The sequence below is a fragment of the Haemaphysalis longicornis genome, unplaced genomic scaffold (genome assembly GCF_048455015.1).
Source record: "Haemaphysalis longicornis isolate Haplotype H1 unplaced genomic scaffold, Haemaphysalis longicornis Haplotype H1 scaffold_5, whole genome shotgun sequence".
NCBI lineage: Eukaryota > Metazoa > Arthropoda > Arachnida > Ixodida > Ixodidae > Haemaphysalis > Haemaphysalis longicornis.
In genome coordinates this window covers 196,750,619-196,774,187 of record NW_027526385.1, presented here as the reverse complement: position 1 = coordinate 196,774,187, position 23,569 = coordinate 196,750,619, and the positions used below count along the sequence as shown (strand labels likewise).

The window sequence follows — 23,569 nt, the reverse complement described above, 5'->3', positions numbered from 1 at the left end:
TCTAAACCACGGCACTCGCGCTCACGTCTGCGGCTACTGATGAGATTTGTTTTTCTTGGAATGCATTTTTAGCATTTCTGCGCGTACTGTGGTGTGATATCAAGTTACTGCGATCGCCTACAGCATCAGCAACCATTCTTAAAATAAAAACACATTACGGCTGCATTTTTTATTCAGTGACAAAAAAGTAAATTCTCAACAAGAAAAGTGGGGGGAGGGTTCATTATGCGAGTAAATGCAGTATTTTATTGTAGAACAAATGTGTAAATCCAGTCCCACTGAGCAAAAATTTCGTTGAAACAAGAACAAGCTTGACAACGGTTGTTGTGGCGAAGACTTTGTTGCATGACTACTATGGCTAGCTGATGGGGAATTAGAAATAGTTTGTAGAAGCGGAGTTCTCTGTTGGGGGGTTTGTTTAACTGTACAATATACTATGTCTTTTGGCTTTACGCCTGTACATTCTGAATTTTGAATTCTGGGTCATGATTGCTGTGCGCTGCACCTAGTCACTTGAAACCAAAGACCTTTGGCCTGTATGTTTGCGAGTTTATTCATTAAGATTCACCAATCTATCAAAAGGCATGAGCTACTTTGCCGTCTGAGGTGTGACGAACCGGTAATGGTGGGTTGTTTTCCTGTGCTGAATGCAGTTTTACCGCTTCAAGGCACGCTTCTCACTATTCCAAAAGTCTGAATTGTTGCTACGACAAATTCTTTTGCACTGCTTCGTTATGACTTGGGCGGATCTGCTACGCTGGCAGCGCAGTCAAACTTCAGAGGGTCTTGTAGAACAGCGTGTCGGCAAGTACAGAGCACATCCTGAAACTGTCATTTGTGTTCTGTGCTTCACATCTCTTTAAGGGATCGTGAAGACATCATACGAAATTTGCTTGATTCAATAGATTGGCTGCAGTTCTATTTAGCAGCAAGTGATGCTTTCATGACGGAGTAGCTGAAATTTAAAAGGACATATTAACCATTCACATCGATCCCGGATTAAATGCTAAGGTTTTCTTGTGACATATACTGGGGTGGGGTGGGGGGAGCAAAAGCAGGCAGTATACTGACCATGTACATGTGCAGAAACACAGCTCGGCAGCAGTCATTAGAAATAACCCTAGTCAAACGTGCGAAAATGTTTCATGCTTACAAATATGCAAACTTGGATACTGGACTTGTTCCAGACCATAACGCATGGGCTTAGGCTTGCATCTGACCGGAATTGAACAACTAGGGCCCACCTCGTCTCTCAATGTTTAACGTGACAGCAGAAGTTCCTGGTGTGTCGTTTTTAATGTCGCTCTCTACCCGAGCTGTGTAGAGATGGCGTCATATTTTTGTGAGTCTTATGTTTGTATGGGCAGCGTACAGTTGACACCAGCAGTGAGTGTGGAAAAATGCCTTGAGGCGCCGCATAACTACCAGCTTCTTTGGGTGACTTGAGCTCACCAGGAACCGTTGGTTTTCTGAGAAAACGACTGACACGAAGTCTTTCCCTGATTCGTTTGATTTCGAAAGCTTCTGGGTCGTTGTGAGAACCATTTTAGGGATGACCCAGTGTCACCATGGCTTATAAAGATGCACGTAGCATCCTCTTCCAGGCATCTGCTTCTGATTCTTGTTGATTGATAGTTTCTTGGCTGTTTCCCAATCGCTCTTTGCACATTGCTTTATCACCAAGAAATTCCATGATGTTCAATGCGGCCCAGCTGCAATTGTGAAAGTTAAACCAACGTGCTTAAAGCGACTCGTGATTTGGCGGGCATCAGCCAATCATTCAAGTTAGAGTGATTGCTTTGAAACTTTAGAACATAAAAGCAGCCAGTCCATCACCACTGGGCTTCTTTTCGTTTCCTGCTCAATGTTTAAGTTGTCTTACTGAAGTTACATTCAAACCAACACAAATGTTATTCTGGAAAATAATTTTACCCAAGCTAAGGTTTGTTAGCCTCTTTAAAAGAGGTGCTTGTTTTCAAGTTGCATTTATGAAGCAGACAGTGCCACGAAGGCCAATGTCCGCTTCATTCCCAGCATTGTTCTGTCAGAAATAGCAATGCCCACAGGGAACCACGAGCTCTGCCTTTTATTTATTTATTTATTTATTTAGTCATTCATTCATTCATTTGTTTGCTGGCTTGCTTGTTTGTTTGCTTGTTTATTTTCAGATAGTTGTGAGTTGCAGTTAAAGGCCAATAGTTGTGAGTTGCAGTTAGGGGCCACATGCGTAAACAATGCTAAAATTCAATGTGAAGTAACTGAGACGTATAATTCTTCTGAAGGCTGTGAGGTGCAGAACAAAGAACTGATGTAGATGTAAACTGCATAAGTACTAAAAAAAGCCCCCCCCCTATTTCTTTCTTCTTTTTCCTTTCTTTCTGTCTTTTCTTGAACTGGTGCAGATAAGTCCATTGTCATGCAGACCACTGCAGAGCACTACTGGAGCCATATTTTAGTTTAGAAAAATGAACATGTGCTGCACTCCTTGCACCAGTGCAGCCAGTGCAAGTGGAAAAAGTAGCTCCAGTGTCTACCAAGGGATGGCGGATATGTGCATCCTGAAGTGAACTATAGCTCCAGGGAAGAAAAGTGTGTTCATAGAAAGAAAAATGGAGGCATTATAGAAGCATTCACGGCTCACACCAGGCCTCGAATCTTCATAGAAATGTGGAAACCACAGAAATGAAATTAACTTCAGCGTTTATATTTGTCCATTGCAACTTTTAGCGCAAACTTGACTGCATGGCACGTTTTTCAATAAGCCTCTTTCCTTTGGTGATGAACATACTCCCCCAAGATTTTTCTCCCTTTTTTTTTTTTTAGAATTTATTAGAGAGGAACGGCTGATTCTGTGCATACTTTCGTGCGACTCAACATTGCAATATTGAGACGTATCTTGCCCTGAAATTGGAAGTAGCGTTTGCCACAAAACTTGCTCTCGCCCTCTCCCCGTCTATAATAAGGGTTGCAAAAACGCATGTGTAAGCTTCACCACTGTATGCGCTACAACCTACTGAGCAAGGCCCCCCCCCCCCCCCCCCCCCAAAAGCTTGTAGATAATTGGTCAAGAGATAGCTAGGAGGGGGCCGTTATTCAGATCGGGCCCCAAATTCGAGATGGTGGCACAAAATGGTGGCGGTCGCAAGAAAAGCACTGTAGCCAGCAGTACCAAAGATGCTAATTTACGACACTTGAACTAGTCAATGCTAAAAACTTACATTCTGACACTCACGTTGGCTTTGAACACTGTGGCATCCAAAAGCCCAGGGGGGGGAAAAAAAAAACGCTTTCGGATTGGCTGAAAGTGGGAGGGGGCGCTTGCCCGGCCGTGTGCAAAAATGGGAAATTCCCAGAAAATGCTGGGTGGGGGTGCTTGATCGGTACTTTACGGTAGTCGTCCTAGTTGCGAGAGAGATAGAGTGACGTCCCTCTCTCCCTCCCTGATCTGTCTCCCACCGAGTGCCTCATTCTGTCTCCCCCTTTCTTTTCACCTTGTGGTTTCAGTCGGAGGCCCAGATGGTCAAGATAGTCAAGTTGGTGAAGAAGAGGATGCCTGCATTCACCGAGTGAGCGCTCGCACAGCCGTGCTTCTTGCTCTGTCCGCTCTTCTTTCTTCCTCTCACTTTCCATCTTCGCTGTGCTGGAGTGGAAGCATGTCGGAGGAAGAGGGGTACCATTTTGGGGTAGCAAAATAGGCATTAAGAGGGGGGAGCACTGGCCTTAAAACAACTTCCTTTAATTTTTAAGTAATCTTTGTAAAACTTGTCAGTCTTGCTGCTTTTCCCCCACTGATTTTGAATGCTATGCCACTATTTTTTCAGCCGGTGAATTAGCTCCCGAGACAATTAGTTTTGGACAAACGATAGACAAAACAGCGTTTGTCATAAAACTGCAGTTTTTTAAATTTTTTAATACTGTGAACCCTGGAGGAATGCGATAATCGCAGTTTTTTGATGCATCGCTTGGAACTAATTTTACAGCCAATTAAACTTCGGTGTTTGAAATGGGCACTGAAAATGGTTCCTTGCCACTGGTGCCACCGAAGTTTAATGAGATTTAAAATTAGTTCCAAGCGATGCATCAAAAAAACTGCTTTGATTATTGCATTCACCAGGGTTCACAGAATTAAAAAATTAAAAGAACTGTGGTTTTATGACAAACGCTGTTTTGTCTATCGTTTGTCCAAAACTAATTGTCTCGGGAGCTAATTCACCGGCTGAAAAAATAGTGGCATAGCATTCAAAATCAGTGGGGGAAAAGCAGCAAGACTGACAAGTTTCACAAAGATTACTTGAAAACTTAATGGGGCTGTGTGGACAATATAGAAGCTTTGCTCATTGAAAAAAACGCGTTTACTTTGATAACAATAAGATATTAGGGAAGAAACCACTCCTCAGCCACTGTCAATTGATTTCACTTTCACATCACGGAATCTTGTTTGTGCTATTGGAGGCCTCCACCCTGATCCAGCGATTGCAGTGGGGCCTGTACTTCTGTTTCAGCACTTGAACGATCGCTTGGATGCAGACGTGCAGTTAACACGGTGAAGTTGCTTTCAGTGCTGGCCCGTGACACATCACAAAAGCATGAAATGTGGATGTTTCATCATCATCGTCAGCCTATCTACGCCCACTGCAGGGCGTAGATAGTCGTAGCCGACGACTTTGTAGTCGCCGGCTACATTGACTTCGGGAGGGAGTTTGCCTGATGACAGCCTTCCTGAGGCTACAAATGTGTGTGCATCATGTTAGTGGCCCCGAACATGAGGTTGAAGGCGCCCCTGGGGTACTTCTTTATTGATTCGCTCTTGGGCAGAGCTCACTAAAGAGTGCCTTTTAAGAACGGAAGCTGCGGGAGTTGATGTCGTGTCCCTCACTGTTGATGGAGCAGCCTCAAACTTCGCCGTGGCACGATGCCTCGGTGCCGAGTCGAACGTCCGCTCAAGCACATTGGAAACTAGCTTCGACCATCCTTCTGACCGTTCAAAGAAGGCCCGTGCGATGCTGGACGCCTGCCGCGTGGTGGAGCTAGTTAGGAACTGTTTGGGATCAGCCAGTCATCTAGTTGATGGTGATGGCTCGCACATTAAACGGCAGTACGTTGAAGCGCTAGAACTTTCTACAACGTCAAGAAGGCCTGTGCACCTTGGTAAGAAGCTTACGAAGGTCCACCTTGAATGGGCAAAACAAAAAAATATGAAGCTCAGGCTGGCTGTTCAAACGCTGAGTGCTTTGGTAGCCGATGCCCTTGACTTTTGCGAATTCACTTTAAAGTTACCTCAGTTTCAGGGCGCACATGCCGCAGCCAAATTTGTACGCATTTTTGACAGGCTTTTTGACCTTCTAATTCGAAGAACCCGCTAGCGAGGTCCTACAAAGCACCACCGCACCGTGAGAATTCCGCTTCGGGGAAAGAGTTCCTGCGGGACACACAGAGAGCTACATTAGGGCACTGAAGGAAGCAAGTAGATGTCCTTTAATTGAAAGTTTGGAGAAAACTGGGTTTGTGAGACTTCTCGTCTGCCATCGAAAGGCTCAGGTACCTTCTTACGCACAAACTGTCCCAAGATCACTTGGAGATATTTTTTGGTTGCATCAGAGGAAGGGGTGGTTTCTGCAACAACCCAACTGCTTCCCAATTTAGAGCAGCCTATAAGCGGCTGCTTATTCAGACTTGAAGTGAAGTCCTCAGATGCCAGGAACTGCGCTGCCAGTGTTGTCGCAGTGCTTAACGTGTCAAGCGCTGTCGGCAAACTAGAGTCAACCGCAGTCAGCCAGGACAGAAGGTGTGCAGCACAGGACTCCTTCGATGACGATACCGACTACACGTGTCGTATCGATGTGCCGGATTTGTTGCACGAAAAGTTGCGGCAAGTACGCATTGCAAGGAGTGTGTTGCTGCTCTGCAATCAAGTGAGCTTCCTGCCCTCATCAAAAGCAAAAAACATATTTTCGCGCAGCGATATCGCGATAAAATGCAGTAACAGTGAAAAAAAACATCCCCCTCGCGAGGGGCACGATCAAATGCAGAGCATTTCCGCAGGGGGCGTGCCTGCAAGTCTTATGGATTACTTATTGGTTGTTGTTGTTGTAATTGTCGTCTTCCAGCGTAGACATTGTCGATAAAGTCGATGGTGAAACGTGAAACGTGCCGTGAACCCCCTGCCGCGGCTATTACGCAACGTGGAAAGGCTACGACGCAACGTGGAAAGGCTATGACGCAACACAATCCAACACAATCCACTTTAATCCAACCCAATCCAAATCCAAGCCAATCCAATCGAATCCAATCCAATCCAATGCCCTTCGCGAGAGAGTGTTATAGCGCCGAAATCGCGCCACCACATGAACGCGAACCGAACGCGGCGAGAGAGGGTGTTGCGAGCTGAGAGAAGGCGAAGAGGACGCGGGGGAGAGGGCGCACCTGTGGCCGACGGTTGAATGAGTCAAGGATATAAGGCGCGTGCGTAACGTTCCATTCTGTGTCGGCTCCGTGGAGCAGTCGGTAAAGTGCCGTGTACCTTGCGTTCCGCCCGCAGAGTCGTGGGATCGAAACCTGGCGCCGGAAGGTATTATTTCTTTATATAGTGTAGGGTGCGGACTACGTAGTGATGCGGACTACGGACGCCAACGCGGGTGACATCGTGAGTTACTAAAATGCTCTGCATTTAAAACTTTTGGTGGGCTTGTGGCACCCTCGCGGGATGTATTGCGAGTTTGTGAAGCTGCAGAAAAGGGCCTCTGATTGCTGCAGACGCAGTGCGAGAACGTGCGGCTGTCGCACGCAAAATGTGCGGGATCGGTTGTGAATATATTAACCATGGTTTTAGAGAGGGCGTGGTTTGCTGAGCTTGATTGAGCCACATCTGCCGCGTTGCGACCCACTCGACAATCGCATCTACAAGCTTTCGAAGATGGTTGAAGAGTGCTACTTGAAGGTTCGGCTGCACCGCATCACCAAGGAAACCAACGTAGTGAACTGCAAAGGGAAGGTGCAGACAATGCTGTCCAGGCTCATCATTTTCAAAAATTAGTGAGCAGTGTTCAGTACAGCAAATTTCGGATGAATACCCAGTGGGTACACTAAGTGTAGGCTCAGTTTCATACTGTACATTTCCTTAGTTTTGCTGTGTTTTGTGCGTCCTGAAATAGTATTGCTTAGAGTTAGTTCCATGTATATTTTTGAGCACATGGGGATTTTTTTATTTTTCCATGTTCTTGGGGCATTTCATAATTCCTAATTTTTTTGTAAATACCTTCAGTACATTTCTTCTTAGTTTTGCGGTGTTTTGTGTTTCCTGAAATTGTATTGCTCAGAGTTCCATTTATATTTGTGAGTGCATTGTGATCTTTCACTTTTCATACTCTTGCGGCATTTCATAATACCTGAAATTTGTTGTAAATACTTTGTTTTGTGTTTCCTGAAATTGTATTCCTTAAAGTTTCATGTATATTTTTGAGTGTAATGTGATTTTTTTACTTCATGTTCTCACGCATTTCATAATTCCTTAAATTTGTCCCATGCTTTCTGTAAAGTGCACACGGAATAAAAAAAAACCTGCTTTAATGAGCTTCAGTGTGTGCCTAATCCATTTTGCAAAATGCGATTGAAAAGCTGGAAATAGACCCGCCGCAGTGGCTCAGTGGCTAACGCATTGTGCTGCTCATCCCTAGAATGCGGGTTCGTTTCCCGGCCGCGGCGGCCGCTTTTCTGATGAAGGCAAAAAACAAAAAATGGCCGTGTGTACGAGATTTCGGCGCGCATTAAAGATCCCCAGGTGGTCAAAATTAATCCGGAGCCCTCCACTACGACGTGCCTCATCGCCTGCGTTGTGTCGGCGCATTAAACCCCACAATCAATCAATCGATCAATCAATCAAAAGCTCGTGCTTAATTTGGTCTTCTTCGGCAAAAGCAAAACTGGGAATGTTGTTTAAACCAGAAAACGTGCATGTGCAGTACATATAAAGATTGCAATGTCCTGATGCATATGATTCCTTGCAGTACTGCCTAAAAACCATTCGAACCGCTAAACTGTGTCTACAGAGCTTTCTTGGGTGTGAGAGCTGCGTTATTACTCATTAATCATTAATGAATAAGCGTTCACTAATCCCAGCAATGCCGCTAAAAGAAACAACCATCAAATAATCACGCTGTCGCGTGTCCCGCACTTTCAGCGTGAAATCACGGCCAATAGTAACCTTATAACGCGGCATCTCTTGCCTTGGCGTGCAACATGAGGTAATTTTAATGTTAAGGGGGCGGCCTATCGCCTTAGATATACAGAATAAACATTTATTAAAATAAAAGCAGGGGTGGTGTCTTCAGCCTAGCGCTACGCGTTTTCGCGCGGCAACAGCTCTCTTCACCACCGTAAGATATACACACGCGAACTCGCTGCTTGAACCATATCTTGCGTCAATACCTTCCGCGTAAGGCCAAATTCAGGCTGCCCTCAAATATTGTGGTCGATAAACCAGCTTACCCAGCGTTTTCTCCCTTGTAAAGCCAAAAAAAAACACGACCGCACTTCAGCGTCCCTGCCAGCTCAGCACCTTTTCTGCCCACGGCAATATGGCCGCCGACCTGTTTGCCCGGCTTCACCTCTTCGCGTTCCCCGCTATGGGCAGCCTCCACTCCAGAAGTTTTATACAACCTCCTTGGTTGACTTGGTTGACGCACTTGACTTCATGGCAGACGTCACGGAAACACGCGATTTAGCGGGAGAATCAAAATTTTTGCCTAAATTAATTTCTCAGTGAAGACGGCATCGTTTCCTGCCGGACAAGGGCTGAGGGCCCTGTAAAACCCGAAATCTTTTGAATAAAACAAACTTGTATGTTGTCTGCGTAACCCCTTTAAATGAAAAAAAGTTCGTTTTTGCAACCGGTGGATTTTTCAGACTCCTCTTTCATTCAGACTATTTTTCGTTCCCCTTCAGGTCCGAAAAATCGGTCGGCTACTGTAAATCGATACTGTATGTGCAAGTCCTTCTTATCTCCGGTTGTGCTGTGCTGTTTAATCCCACAGTGAACTGTAACAAACTGTACGGGACACTTGATTTTTTTTTTATTTTAGAACAAAAAATTTAGTGCTGAGGAGCAGTGTAGAATAATTGTGGTGGCGTTATTACTGGTGAAACTGGGCATCAGTGCGTGATGAATTTAGTTCGCATCCGGAGTTGCGAAAGTAATTATGTTTGTGAACAAAAGTGCCGCTTGATTTGATTTAGAGACATACAGGACAGACTGTGCGCTGTGCGTATGTGAGGGCGCAGGACGGGTGACGGCTGCTAGTGATGTTTAAAAGCGTTGAAAGTTGGGCTGGTTGAACGCTATTCATAAAGACTACAGCGCACAATCTGTACAGGACGAGAACCCAGCGCTTGTGTTCTCGTCCTCTCTAGTTTGTGAGCCGTGGTTTTTACGATGTTTAAGTCACATGTATTGTGCGCAAGGTGCCATGATACCAAGTGCACTAGAAACAGGAGATACATAGAAACACATGCGTAGAAACAGGGTAGCTACAATGCCTGTGATTATAAAATAACACAGTAGTCCGTTGTGGCATGAAGATAAAACAAAAAGGCCAAATTCTTCACGTCATGAGAATAGCTGTCAAGTTTTGTGTTCTACATTCAATGTTAATTTTAAATGCAATATTGGTTGTTGACAGGCTAGGTTGTGTGCGTGCGTCTGTGTGTGTGTGGGGGGGGGGGGGGAAGAGATAGAGAATGGGAATTTTTAAACAAAAATGCCCTTAGCATTTTTGCATTGTTGGTGACATGCATGTGGAATTTGTCTCGGTGTTTCTTTAGCTCTGGGGGCATTTCTGGCTAGGCATGGCTGCGTGGTTTCATAGCGATCAGGTTGTAACATCCATAATTGCTGTACTTTGTGGCATTCGGCAAAACACTGCATCACATGTGCGACCCACTTTATGCCTTAGTGTGCATAATAGAGTTTCATACAATAATAGCTAGGGTGTAAACTGGCGCTAGTGTCAATGCAAACACTGAGGTGGCGCTTCCGCTTCGATGGGAATGATGGGTAGTTCTGGAACCGGATTGCATAGGATAGAAACAGGCCCATGGCTGTGCACTTTGTTCTTTGACAAAAAAAAACTCTCATTGGCCGGTGGCGAACAAGAAAGCTAGTGATCAAAAACTGGTTTTGTACAAAATAAAACGGTGCATTTAAATAAAACGCAGACGCGGAGTCGAGGAGGTTTGCGGAGTAGGTTTGCCATTTGGCGCCAACTACAGCAGGAAGCGAATTTCTTTTAAAAACTGTTTGGCAAGGTTTCGGCGCTTGTAGTTTTTAATATGAAGAAAAGTTCTGTGTTTTAAAAAAAAGAGACCGATTACCTTTGGAGAAGTTATTCTAGCCTGAATTTGTGACATTTATCAAGCCTCGTTGCTATCAGCCGCCGGCACTGCTGGTCTATAGGAGCCGGCATTCGCACGAAAAGTGGCTGTTCCAAGCAGTTCACAACCGCCGTCGGCTTCGAAAATGCATTGCTCTACCGAATGAGTAGCACCGCAACTCCTAATTCACAGGCAACTTCGCCGTGCACAGCGCCCTCATTTATGTTTTCGTGCTCACTGTGCCAGCAATGAATTCATAACCCACCCGATTTGCAACTATGGTTACAACCCATTTCCACTCAGGGCAGCGTCAGTGCGCGTGTGGCATTCAGTTCAAAGAGAAACGTATTTTTGAATGCTTCTTCCAACATAGGCAAACTCTCTAGATGTTATTGTATGAAACTGTATGGCGTGCATAACACCTACACAGAGCAGCAAATAACCACCAAAGGAGATAGCCAAAGGCTTTGGTGAAGGAATACTGATTGGATATTAATCAATAGTAATCAATAACAGAATAAGTTTACCTGTTGCTGAAATCTGCAGCATCCTGTTGTGCCATCTGCTGTTATTTTATTCATAAACATGTGAAAAGAACTTATGCCAACCATTGTAGGTGCAGTCTATTAAGTGTTAACAGTTTTACCTAGAAAAGCAGGTGCTTTTTGTAGTTAAGTAGGGTTGTGGGCAAGTCTTTTACATTCATTTGCCTTTTTCCTGGACACGAATAGCAGTTGGAAACTAGTTCTGCTACTGCAAGACCTGTGTGGTAAGCATTGGGTTGGGTCATGCACCCTAAGGAATGGTCACTAGTATTTAGTGTTTCCATTCTTCAGGGAAGTGTTTTCCGTACAACCAAAGGAAGTTGAAAAGGGAGAACGTTAGGGGAATTTTAAAAGAACAAAAAGCGTGGGCGAAAAGTTGAGACCTTGGGGGGCTCCCAAGAAACCCCCTGTGCCTTGCCGCGTGCAGGGCCGAGATCCGCCGTCATGTGGATGAGGTGCGGATCCTGCATGGCGGCTTCTCGCGCATGGTCATCCGCAACATCGTGGCCCTCGTCATGAAACACATGTGCAACATGGCCGATGCCCCCGGAAACGGTGGGGATTTGTTTTACATTTTGTTTTGTGTCCCACACGATCACCAGAGTTCTTCAATGTACGCCACTTGCAAAACTCTGTGTCAGAATCCGAACCATGCAAGCACCCCTGCTTAGTTGGAGCTGGGGGTAAACTGCATTGGCGTGGCACACCAAAGGGACATAAAGGGGCAGACCGGTCTTATAGCTATTTTTTTTATTTACTAACCAATTTTTATTAAACTGCACAGCATTGTGGAGTTTTTTGTGCTGATTTCAAACCTGCAATGAGATTTTTTGCAAGTGGAATATTTTTTTAGACAATGACTGACTGCCATTATTTTGGGTCACAATTACAAAATAGCCACTCCATACATAAGGGTGGTTACCCCGTGGCTAGGCAGACAAATGACTGAAGAACAAAACATTGGAAGAATTTTTTATTATTTAGCTATTTTTGGTCATTTTGCAACGACACTCTGCCAGCAATGGCACAGCGGTGGTGACAATCAAACACAATAATAATTTTCCAAAGCTATCAGCTATTAAAAAATGCTACCAGCTGCAAAACAATTTATTTCCAACATTGTATTCTCCACGCATTTAGGTATCAAAAGCAAAAGAAATTACAGTTGTACCTGCTCTGGGTGGTGCCGAGATATCCGAGGGTGAAATGCTAGCTTAGCGTTGCAAGAAAAGTGCTGTTTCACCATCGAATTCTCTGCGAACTTTATAGAGTGCACATTAAAATGATATTTACAATAAAATATGGTGTCTTATGATGAGAAAATTTGCACACTGGTAGAAAAATGGCCCTGGATGCCGCAAATGCCTGTTTCCAAAAAACAATTTTTTGACCGTCTTCTGGCCCCAAAGACCGATCTGCCGCCATAAACTGAACTCTGCTAAACATTTACTTAATAACAGAGCTTAGTAAAGCAGAGCTTGCTTTTCAAGTTAGGAAACGTCGAATTAAGTAACGTTTACTTATGTTTCCATGGTTTTTCCTTCATGACTTGCGGCAGCAGCCACAAGCGATTGAGCACACTTTCAACTTTTTGTCGACAGTTGACAGGCCAGTCGACATGCCCCATGCTTGCGCCTGTTTGCCTGCAGAGTAGGAGGGAAAACCTCGGACTGGATTTTGATACATGGGGGCCTATGGGGAGTTTTACAACTGGTGCATATTAACTGCGTAATCACAACCTGGCCCTTTGGACACGCTATCTTATCTGGCTTTCACTCCATTTCACTTCCACTTTAACTGTCTGATTTTAGTTGTACCCCGCACCACTTTTACAAAATGCAGTTAAACCTGGATGTAACGAAGTTGACAAAAATTCGCATTTTTTCGTTACATCCAGGTTTTCGTTACATGCAGGTTTTGAGTTAAAGCTCGCGGGAATGAAGCAGAAACGAAACCAATATGCCAGGCATCAGTTAGCGTCACTAAATAAAGGCTTTTAGAGTATCGGCACTCTTTTCTCTCATTGTTATGCGCCGCCAGGATTTTTACGGGTCGGTCGGCACCACGTGATAGTTGTTTACATATGGGCGCAGCCATTTTGTTTCTGAGCGCCTCTCTCTCTCTGCTGCGCGGACGCTAGAGCGGCCGGTCGCACTCTGCCCGTCACAACCGGCGGCGGTTTCGTTGGGAGAGATGGCAACACTGCAAGCCAGAAACAAAATGCCCCCCAGACGCTTCCGGGTGCACGAAGTGGCGGTATTCTTATGTGTAGCTTATGTAGTGACGCTGGCATCAGTAATGCTGAACTCACCCTTAATCAACGATATATTTCACTCTGAAAAAGTGCGTGATTTGCGCTTGCTGCTACCCCGAATTCACAAAAAGTAACTGAGCATCACTTTTACTTTTTGGTACTTTTCGGTGCCTTAACGTGTTTCAAGAACCAAACTTACGCTGAAAGAGGGGCGCCTTTTCACGAACTTCATGCTCTTTTCTGCAGTAGTTACCATATTCTCACAGTAGTTACCATAAACGCTGGCTGGCCTAACATTTGCTGAATAATATTACATCCCAACTACGTAACATAACCTCACCGAACCTAATGTAACCTAACCGAATGCATCATAACCTACCCAAATCCAGACCAACTGCAACAAACGTAATATAAACCAGGCCAACGACACAACACAACCTGTATTAAACGTAATTCAATCCATTCTAGAAGGCCTGTGCGTCGATCTCTTGATATAGTAAAAACCAGAGTAAAAAAAAAGCATTAACAAAATCACAATGACTGAAAAATTCTGAAAGGTAAAAAACAAAATTGCAATGTCGAACTCGAATCTGAGCCTTCTCGTTTAAAACCAAGAACTATACCACAGCGCTACAGGGGCAGCTGCAAACACAGCTTTTTAGGGAATATTTATCCCGTAGAATCTCCGGGTAGCGTTCTTAGCCAATGAGAGGCGACTGCCGTAAGAAATTTGACGGGAATTTTCATGGTTGCCGCGATAATAGACACTACCTTTAAAAGATTGCAATTAGAGGTGCCGTTCCGCAGTATTTTCACACAGATTCTACTGTGACCAGTTTTATCGCGAAGTTCCGATAATCGAGCAAGATAAAAAGCAAATCAGATCACCGCTGGTACCGCCTTTCAGATTTTGGTCTGAGGACCCAAGACGTCATCAGTACTAGTTAGTGCAGTTGGCCTCTTCTTACAAAGAAAAAGAGAGTTGTGTTTTTACGAATCGTTGGGTCTGTGCTGGATCGCATCACTCCTCGCATGCCGGGATGCACTTAGCATAGACAATGCTGCTTCGCCACATTCCACAAATGACATAGTCGTGCTGTCACTTTTGCCCATATGGCGGGAAGTTTAAACTTTGTCACTGTTTGTGCTTTTTTTTTTCTTTCTATGAAACATATTTTGTGGCCAGATAAGTGCCATGGGATTTGCCAGAGACCAGTAATTTCAGATAAAAAAAGGTTTCCACTTCAATGCACCCGTTATACAGTAAAACCTTGTTACAAGGGACACTCGAGGGACCCAGGCAATGTCTCTTGTAACCAAGGTCTCTTGTGTGCAATGTCGCTCACATGGCGAACATGGGAAAACCAACCAAACCATCTTCATTCAAATGTCTCCTATAACCAGGTGTCTCTAGTAACAGTGTCACTTGTAACTAGGTTTCACTGTAGTGTGTCCTGGCCACCATTTGGGTTGGGTGTTTATGCAAGTGTTTTTTTTTTTGTGTGTGTGTGTGTGTGTTGCAGTGTGCACCGAGTCACCTGCTGGAAGATTAGTGTTAGGGACCAGAGTCATTGATAAGCTGAAGCTGTTGAGAACCTTGTAGTGCAGTGTGATGCATTCATAGCACTCGCACCGAGTTTCCAGCTAGTTTTCAGTACTATATCAGTTTTAAACTCCGGGGTCAGTTTTAAACTCCGTGGTGGAAAGTGCACGCAATTCACAACCACCTGCCAGGCTTCTTACAGCCTGCAGTCTTATCTTTTGCACCAATGTGCGACTGCTGTTGTTTCCATTGATCTCCAGTTGTCAACAATTTCAATCCCCAATTTTGTAGCCTTCAAGGCGCTTGTAAGGCCAGTACCGGCCATCTAGTGGTTGGTCCAAGACGTGCTGGGTCAGAATCGTGGTTCGTTTCAATTATGCGACCGAGATTGTGGCTTGTGGCTGAAATGTTCATCTACTCAAGTGCAGCTTTTCGGCTAATTATGCTCCTTTGCGGGCTGGTTACTGTGAAACTAGTGTTTAGTGTTACAGAAAATATTTTCACACAGCTGTTATTCAGAGGGACATCTTGCATTCCGCGCAGTTTCAAGTAAATCCCCCCCCCCCCCCCCAACCTTTTAAAGTATAAAAAGCTGTTGTTGGTAGATCACCTCTTTATGTAGGAATAGTTTTTGAGATTAGTGAGTACTTCAAAGCTTTCGTTCTGGATTATTTTTTGTTCACTTGTTTTTTGCCAAAGGACCTTCAAGTTTGCAACTTTTTGGAGAGTGCATTTGATCATCTACATATTTGCATGTTCAACGTGTATATAAGCTAAGTTCGAATTTGCTGCTCTGTTTTCTTACACCGCTGAAAAAACAGTTGACCCATCTTTCCAGTGGTAAGTAAAAAGTTTGCAACCAGTGTCGAAGGGGGCTCAGGTGTGCCAGAAGCCTTAAAAGGGCTGAGGACTGAGCGAAGCTACCTCACCTCACACTAGCTCAACCACCAAGCGGTCTCGCTTTAAAAAGACAGCCAACCAATTTTTGCGGCGTACCGTATTTTCGCGCGTATAACCCGCACTAAATATGCGAAAACTTCTGTGGCAAAGTAGGGGTGCAGATAATACGCTGGGTGTTTCCTTTAGTTAAGCTTCGCGGCAATGCACGCTCTGCCGTGAAGCTCCTATACAGTAACACTGACTAAGCCTTTCATGGCAGCGATTGCGCAAAACATACAAGGACAAAAAAGAAAAAACAAGGACGAGCGCACTCTAACAACTGAATTTTACGCCTTTTCTGTCTACATGATATGTGATGTGTTGCTTGAGCAGTAGCTTTGGTGCAGCCTTTCCTGTATGAAATCTGCGGGCAATACGCGAAGGTTTTTTTCTTTTCCGTAGGGCTGAAAGTGGGGGTGTGGATTATATGCAGGGGCGGATTATACGTGCGAAAATACGGTATATGCTTTCTATACCAAACCTTAAAGTGAAACGGTTACCCTGCTAGGACCCTAGAACGTTTGAAAGGGGAATTTTTACACCTACCACCCTTACGTATGCTGCCAAAATAAATGCTGGCAACGGCAGTGGGCCACATGGCAACATATTGTTAACTATACACGAGATGAAAAATGGTACTCGAAGACTTGCCCCCAGCCATGGGCGTCCGCAGAACTTTTTGCAAGGGGGGGGCATCCATTAGCAGGGGGGAGGGGGGGGGGGGCTTTTTGAAAACACCAAAAAGGCGCTATTTAGCGAATTAGAACCAGACTAGGAGAATATACATTGGATTTTATTACCGAACAAAGAAATAAAGTTAATAAAGAAAATCGAAAAGTTACTGTCACTTTGTAAAGAAGAGTGGCCAGTCTCGCTGCGTGAGGGTTCTCGACTCACGCCAACTGATCACCAGCACACAGCACAATACGTTCACATACATACAACTGCACTTCGTCAATCTTCCTTGACTAGCAGCTGCAGACGCCTCGGGTTTTTCTGGGCAAATTGTGAGATGACATGTGTGATGAAGTCTGTTGGAATGGCTCACACAATAAAGATACTACTGGCCTCCCCGACTTTCAATGCAGTACAGGCATACAAGCGTTTTGAGGGGCTGATTCATAGGTTTTGTTTCTGGGCTTGGGTGGTGCTGACATTTCGCTATTTCGAAGGAAAGGGTGTACAAGGGATGGGATGGCACGGGAGGATGTTACACTCTCCCGACTAAGTGTAGCGGTGAAGATTTTTTGCTAGATATAGCTGCAAATTCGTCCGAAAACTGAACTTCTTGCGGTAGGACTGCATAAATCTAAAGTTTAGGGGAAAAAATTAAAAAAAAGAACATCAAACTTTTCAGAATTGTTCGCTATCTTCAATAGCCAGCACAGGCAGCCTGTTTCGCTGCCATCACATGACCGGCAATGTTAGTCAGTGTCTGAAGTGCTATGTTGATTGCAGTCCTGAAGGGCGTTCCATACGGATACGCAGGACCTGCATGAGTGTGCTGATTATTTGAGTAGCTTGGATTGTTGGGCTAGTTGGTACACGTACATAGGTAATTTAAAAAACTTTGCGCTAAAGGACGGGACAAACCCTCTCTTCCGTCCATCAGGGCAAAGTTATTTTAATAATGGGCCAACCAAGCTGTGCAGCTTTTTTGTAGTGCATCAAGGATGAAGGAAGGAAGGATAATACAGTGCATGAAAGGCAGGGAGGTTAACCAGGTTACAGTCCGGTTGGTTGGCTACCCTACGCATAAGAAGTGGGGAAGGAAGGATATAAAGAGAAAGAAAGGGTATTGAAAAGTCAGGGGATAGAGCTTGAGGAGCAAGAAGAGAAAAAGATAACTACAAAAACAAAACAGTGGGCGATAATGAAGCCTAAACTGAAACGATAAACTAACCAAGTGACAAATAAACAATGGCACACAGTGTCTGTACAATCGTTCAGACAGGCATGTGTCTTTTAAGAAACGAAGTAATGCCTTTGTGACCTTTTGGTACTGTGATGGGCAACGCCTGTGACACTAAACAGTCTGCGCAGTTAATGGCTGGTTGTCGAGTTTTCGGAGTGCGGTTGACAGGTGTAGTCTCTGCATTGCAAACTGGGCACAGTGACACAAGAGGTGTTCTATTGTCTCGTCCGTGGCGCATGTGACACAAGCAGGGCTGTCAGTCATGCTGATAGTGAATGAGTAAGCTTTAGTGAAAGCAATTGCTATCCACAGTCGGCACAGTATGATGGCATCCGAGCGTGGCATGTTAGTGGGTTGATGGCGCTGCTGGTCAGGGTCGAGCAAGTGCAGGCGGGGGTTTGAAAACGCCGGCGTATTCCAAACAGTCAGCATGATTTTGCGGGCGATGGAGCGCAGTGACCTTGCCGCATCATGTTGCGGTAACGGGATGTCGGCTAAATGGGCACTTCCCGTGGGCGCGATGAGCCGCTTTGTCTGCACATGCATTCCCAGAAATGCCGCAGTGGCTAGGGAGCCATTGAAAAATAATATTGTGTCCATGCCTTACAAGGAAGTCATACTCTTGACGAATCTCGGCCACAAGCTGTTCGTCAAAATATCTGAATTTACAGGGGGGGGGGAGCAGTTGCCCCCCCTTGCCCCCCCCCCCTTTGGACACCCATGTCCCCAGCTAAAGCATTAATAAAGTGCAGTGTAATTCTTAATGTGGTCTTTGAATTGCACATGGAAACCATAGCAGGTCTGTTTGTATATGTACGGTGGTGTCACAAGTAGACACTACCAGGCACCACCTTTCAGATTTCAGTTTGTTTAGGAATTCCCTGCGGTTACTCTGCTATATTAAAAGCTGGCTTTGATATAAGCTCGGGGACGTGCACTCCACAAAAAGCGGTTGTCTTTCCCTCGCTTCAACGAGTTTCTTCATCGAAAAAAGGCTGTTAGGTGCATGCTCTTTAGAGTGTACTAAGTGGTGAACTGTGCTGCTAGCAGCTTGAGCAGTATTTGTTGCTGCGTGTATGCATGCAACTGCACTCACCGCAGCTTTCTGCCGCATGCTCCTCAATGGAAACATTATACAAACTACGTTTTACGTAAACTTGTCCGCTCGCTTTCCTCTTGAAAGCTTCATGCCGAGCTTTTTTTTTTTTTCCCCTCAATTATCGGTTCAGTGCTTCATTCCCATTTTATCGCAGTTCATTCACTCTCTTCACTCCCTGCACAGAGTCAGTGTGCAAGTTTCCGCCGAGGCAAAGCAGTTCACATGCATGCTGGTTGCGTTGTGTTCTGTCAGTATGTCAGTGGGCGTTTATAGAGACGTTCACGGCTAACATAGCTTTGCGTGTAACTGGGCTGTCGCACTGGTCGCCAAGTTCATCCTTTTTCTTGAAAGAGTCTTGAAGACAGAATACAGTAAAAGCTCAGTAATTTCAACTGGAAGGGGACCATAAAATTGCTCGAATTAGCGGGCGGGCACTAGAATGAACGGATATCGCGCCCCACTGCACGGGCAGATCACAAAGAAACCACCTCTGGACTCGCTATTGCAAATTAGGCGCTTCTACATGTTTGTGGCAGGTGATTTCGTAAATAACACTTCGTAAATAATGATGGCATGCGCCAGAGCACTGGCGCCAGTGGTGTGGCGCCCTCTGTAGACGCTAAATAAGCTGTTGCAGGAACGTAGCGCCCGCGCCACACCGTTTTTCCGTTTCGTTGTTTTGCATCTCTAGTAAATTTCGTTTGGTTATGATTTGCAATACATTGTAATCACTCTGGGCGGATTTTTTTCTGCCAGGAGCGATGGAAACCAGGGGATCATAGTTCGAATTAACCGTTCTGGATACCGACATGTTCGAATTATCTGGAGTTTTTTTTCCCCCATTGAAATGTACAGGGCTGTGCTGGGACCGGGGCGTGAGTTCGAATCAAGCGTAAGTTTGAAATAACTGAGTTCGAATTCACGAACTTTTACTGTGCAACTTTGGTCGGTTTGAAATAACTAGCCTTAGGTAACTTACTCAACTCTACTCCAGCCGCAAAAGACATTATTCGGAAATGCAAGAATTATTGAACAGGTTTCAAATGTCGCGCTACAGTGATGTACCGTATTTATTGGAATACAGTGGAACCCCGTTATGTGTTTTTCACCGGACCGGGAAAGGAAAACGTAACAGCCGCAAAAACGTAAGAGTGAGGAAAGCCATGAAAATGGGCCGGTGTCTAAGTGGCGTTGTTGAATCACCCCCTATCTAGAACTCCATCATTGCCAACTTGGTTTCTGCCTGTTCTTCCAAAGGTAGCGGTCTTTTTTTTTTTTTTGCATTTTTTATGTGCACATTTAGTGTTGCCAAGAGCAATTAAGACGGGTATAAAGTCATGTTAGTCGTCGTAAAATCACCGTACTACTCGCTCGCCGTCACCCTACTCGTGAAGGTCGACAGCAAAATCGGGTGTCGTGAAATCCCCGTACCACTCTCTTGCTGTTCTGACCGGCTGTATAGGTGGTGTAGGCAGCGTAGTGTGTAGAAGAGCGGTGTAGAAGGACTGGCGCAAGTGATGGCATGGGTGGTGTAGAAAGTGCCGAGAGTAACAAGGAGCAGCAGATGATGCACCGAGACCGATCTCAACGCTACCACAGCGCCGCCGCCTGGTGGGCGGCAGCACCGGCCCGCGCCGCAAGTACTGGATCGGCCAACTGACCAACTGACCTAATTTGCCAACTGACCTAATCTGAAAACGCTGCATGGCACCATTACGACAGGACGGCGGCGCTAACATCACACACTCCCAGCGTTCCAAAGTGAAACTTCTGTTGTAAGCTCAGTGATTATCGTGATAGCAGTTTCGACAGATGGCCATGTAGTGACGGCCTCTCCAAATCACTTGCGGCTTCTTGTACCAGTTCAGTAACAAAGCCTGGCCAAGTCTCGTCAAAAGCCAAAATGGCGGTGCCCAAGCCGCTTCAGTGAAGGCGAAGGCTGGCCCACGGAACTAATCCCTCTACCGCGACGAATGCACAAGTACCCAGACAGGCCCCGGTCAACGCGGTAACTACGTACACGACGTAACAGACAAACTGCTAAAACTCTCTATTGTTACATACAAAACCAAGGCAGTTAAAAAAAGGGGGGATTTTGCTTTGAGTGAACTTGCATGCTGTTCAACTTTCCGGGAACTCCTGTTGTTCAGAATCCTCCTCTTTTTTTTTTTACCCCCCCTATTTGTGCGTGCTCACTTGGTATGCTGTTGGCAAGCACCCTCACCTTACACTTGAACTCAGTGTTCATGGTCCCCATCTTCATGTTTTGTAAAGGCTGTGTCTAGAGTCGTGCCATCTTACTGTACTTAAGTACTGCACTAAAGCAATGTCCGTCCGCTGACATTTTGCAAGAACAGTGCCAAATCTGGAATCACTTTGCCCTCCATGAACTTAACGTGACGTAAACTAACCTAACATAACCCCAATGAACAGAAACAATCATAACACCCAAAACAAACCTTTGCCTTCAAAATTGTGATTGAAACTAAAGTTCAAAAGAAAGGTGGGGGGGGAGCTAAAGTCGAACTACTTCCCTTAGCACCCAGAAACAAAGACAGAACCTCTACACCACAACAGTGGCAGATGCTGCGCCCTGTGCAAGCCTTGTCTTGCATACCATGTTTTACTCTATTCTAAGCATCCGCTGTTTTCTGTGGTCGTGATGCCCAAAGTGAGTGGTGATACTTTCATTCGAAAAACTTAAAATAATCCTTCACACACCCCACCGTTTTTTTTTTTTTTTTCCAGCAATATTTTGACAAGACGTGCACAAAAAATGTCTTATTTGGGGCAAACATTCGAGGTAAAAAATAGGTGCAGACAGTAAACCCACTGTTTTTGTGTGATACTCGGTCACCCTCACTATAATTCGAGTTTGTTGCACCACCGCTTGAGCCGCCGCTCTTAGCATCCCACAGCAGGTCGGTCTTGCATTAGTTACATCAAACTGGTTCATAATTGAACACTTCATAAATGGCTTCGCCACAACATGAACTAGGGCCCATTTACATGCATGTGAAATTCACCTTGCGATAGTTGCTTAGGAAAGAAGATGCTTAGATTCGCATGCAAACTTCTTTGCTTTTAACATAGGGGAGTGTGCTTAGGAATCACAAAAATATGGTATTCGAATGTCCTCTGAAGGAATGGCAGTGTAGACCAGAAGTCAGCGGACTCGCTCATGAGCCCACTCACTCAACCAATTTGGACTGAAACTCACGCGTGAGTTTGAGTTTGAGTGAGCGCGAGGCTAGTGTGACATGGTGAGTTTGAGCTTGAGTGAGCCCGACTGAGTTTGAGTACGCCTGAGACCGAGTGAGTTCTGAGTCCATTCAGCATTCTGAGTTCATTTTGCGTTTAGAGTACATTTTGAGCCCGAGTGAATTCTGGGTTTCGCGCTGACTGTGAGTTTGAGTTTTGAGTGAGCGCAGATGTGCTGCTCCGCGATGAGTCTTGAGTTTGAGTGATTGGTGATTCCAAAATAAATTTGTGAGTGAGTTTGAGTGAGCGGCGCCAAGTTTGCCGAGGTATGGTGTAGACACTGCGCTTTGTGGATGCCATGCATTGTCACAGTGTGTGTGGGATTGGCCCCTTCCTTTGCCGTGCTGCCTGCTTTGCAGAGGAGACCTGAGATGACCTCGGCCCAGCCCCCATGGACTGCACCTCCTCCTGGAAGATGGCCTCCGTGTTCTTGGAAGCCCGTTGGTGCTGCCCACCCGTCCGTCCGCTCACCCCCCAGCAGAGCCCAGCAGCAACACAGTGGCCCCCCTTCCTTTTCCCTTCGTCTCCTTGTGCCTGAAATAAAAGAAAAAGGGTGCTGCCAGTGGCTGTTTACTGTGGTGGGAGAGCACCTTAGCTTAAAGGAGCCATGAAGAGAAAATACAACTTTGTTTAATTTGAAAGAACTAGGCTTCAGTATCTCACTCAGCTCCATTACAGCCACAAAAGATGTTTTTTTAACGAAAAAAAAGAAAAGTATTAAAAAACTTTCAAATTTTGCGCCACAGTGACGTGTTCAGAGCAAGAATGACGCCATATGGGCCAACAATAAAACATAATTTTCAGTGCGTGAACTGCGCGTTAGCATTCAAGTGATGCGGTCAAATGGAACTAGAGGCCCTATTACAGACGTCCAGTCATGTGTCATCGCGACAGGTCAGTTAGGCGGCCGCCAATCGCACAAACAAGGTTCCGTGACGTCATAGAAAAGTTGCGGGAAATTGGCTAGGGGGTCGCGACTGCTCCACAGGTTTTTTTTAATATCTCCGTTATTTGTTCAAAGATTACGATGATATTGGTATCATTGTTATCGGGACTAAGCTGTCTTTCTAATAAACCCAACTTGTATTTTGTCTTCGTGGCTCCTTTAAACCTCTGCACCTGGGTGGGGGCAGGGGTTCACTAGTCTCAGGCCTTCTTTCTTGTGGGGGTGTTGCCCATTGGCGTGTAGTGCCAAGGTTTGTCTCATGTAAGCAGACTCGGGAACGGTTGTGCAGTTCATATGGTAGAGAAAAATCTGTGTGGCTCAAAACTTGGCTCTAACCTGGCTGTCATGTCGGTTGGCATTTCGGTTAGGTTTCAAAATATCTGCACAGCTTTGCTTGTGTGAACAGCATGGCCAAGAATTCTTCGTTGAATGCCAGTGAGAGTTGATTGTTAGCACGCGCTGTGCTGGGGCGGTATTCTCGTGTTTGTCCGTTTTGTTGCGACATACTTTCAGTTGTAGGCAGGCTTTGGGTTGACTTTTGCGCAACTGTTCTTGTAAATATTTTAAACGACTAATTCTGTTTCAAACTATCTTTTCTGTGTTTGTTGTTCCGCCAGCGAACCCACAACAAGGCGACGAAAAATCGTCTGCTCCAAATCGTCTGCTCCAAGAAGCCGCGGCTCATAGCTCTACCGTGCTTGC

At 45.3% G+C, this 23,569-nt stretch overlaps 1 protein-coding gene across 1 annotated transcript in view; it reads left to right on the top strand.

Annotated features, from left to right (window-relative positions):
• Positions 1-22,440, top strand: part of LOC144138929 (uncharacterized) — a 105,640-nt gene extending 83,200 nt beyond the window's left edge. The window contains exons 10-12 of the mRNA XM_077671445.1: positions 3,505-3,566; positions 11,338-11,465; positions 22,281-22,440. Coding sequence (XP_077527571.1) covers positions 3,505-3,566; positions 11,338-11,465; positions 22,281-22,291 — 201 coding nt within the window. The 3' untranslated portion in view covers positions 22,292-22,440. The remainder of the gene's footprint in view (positions 1-3,504; positions 3,567-11,337; positions 11,466-22,280) is intronic.
• Positions 22,441-23,569: the final 1,129 nt, after the last annotated feature.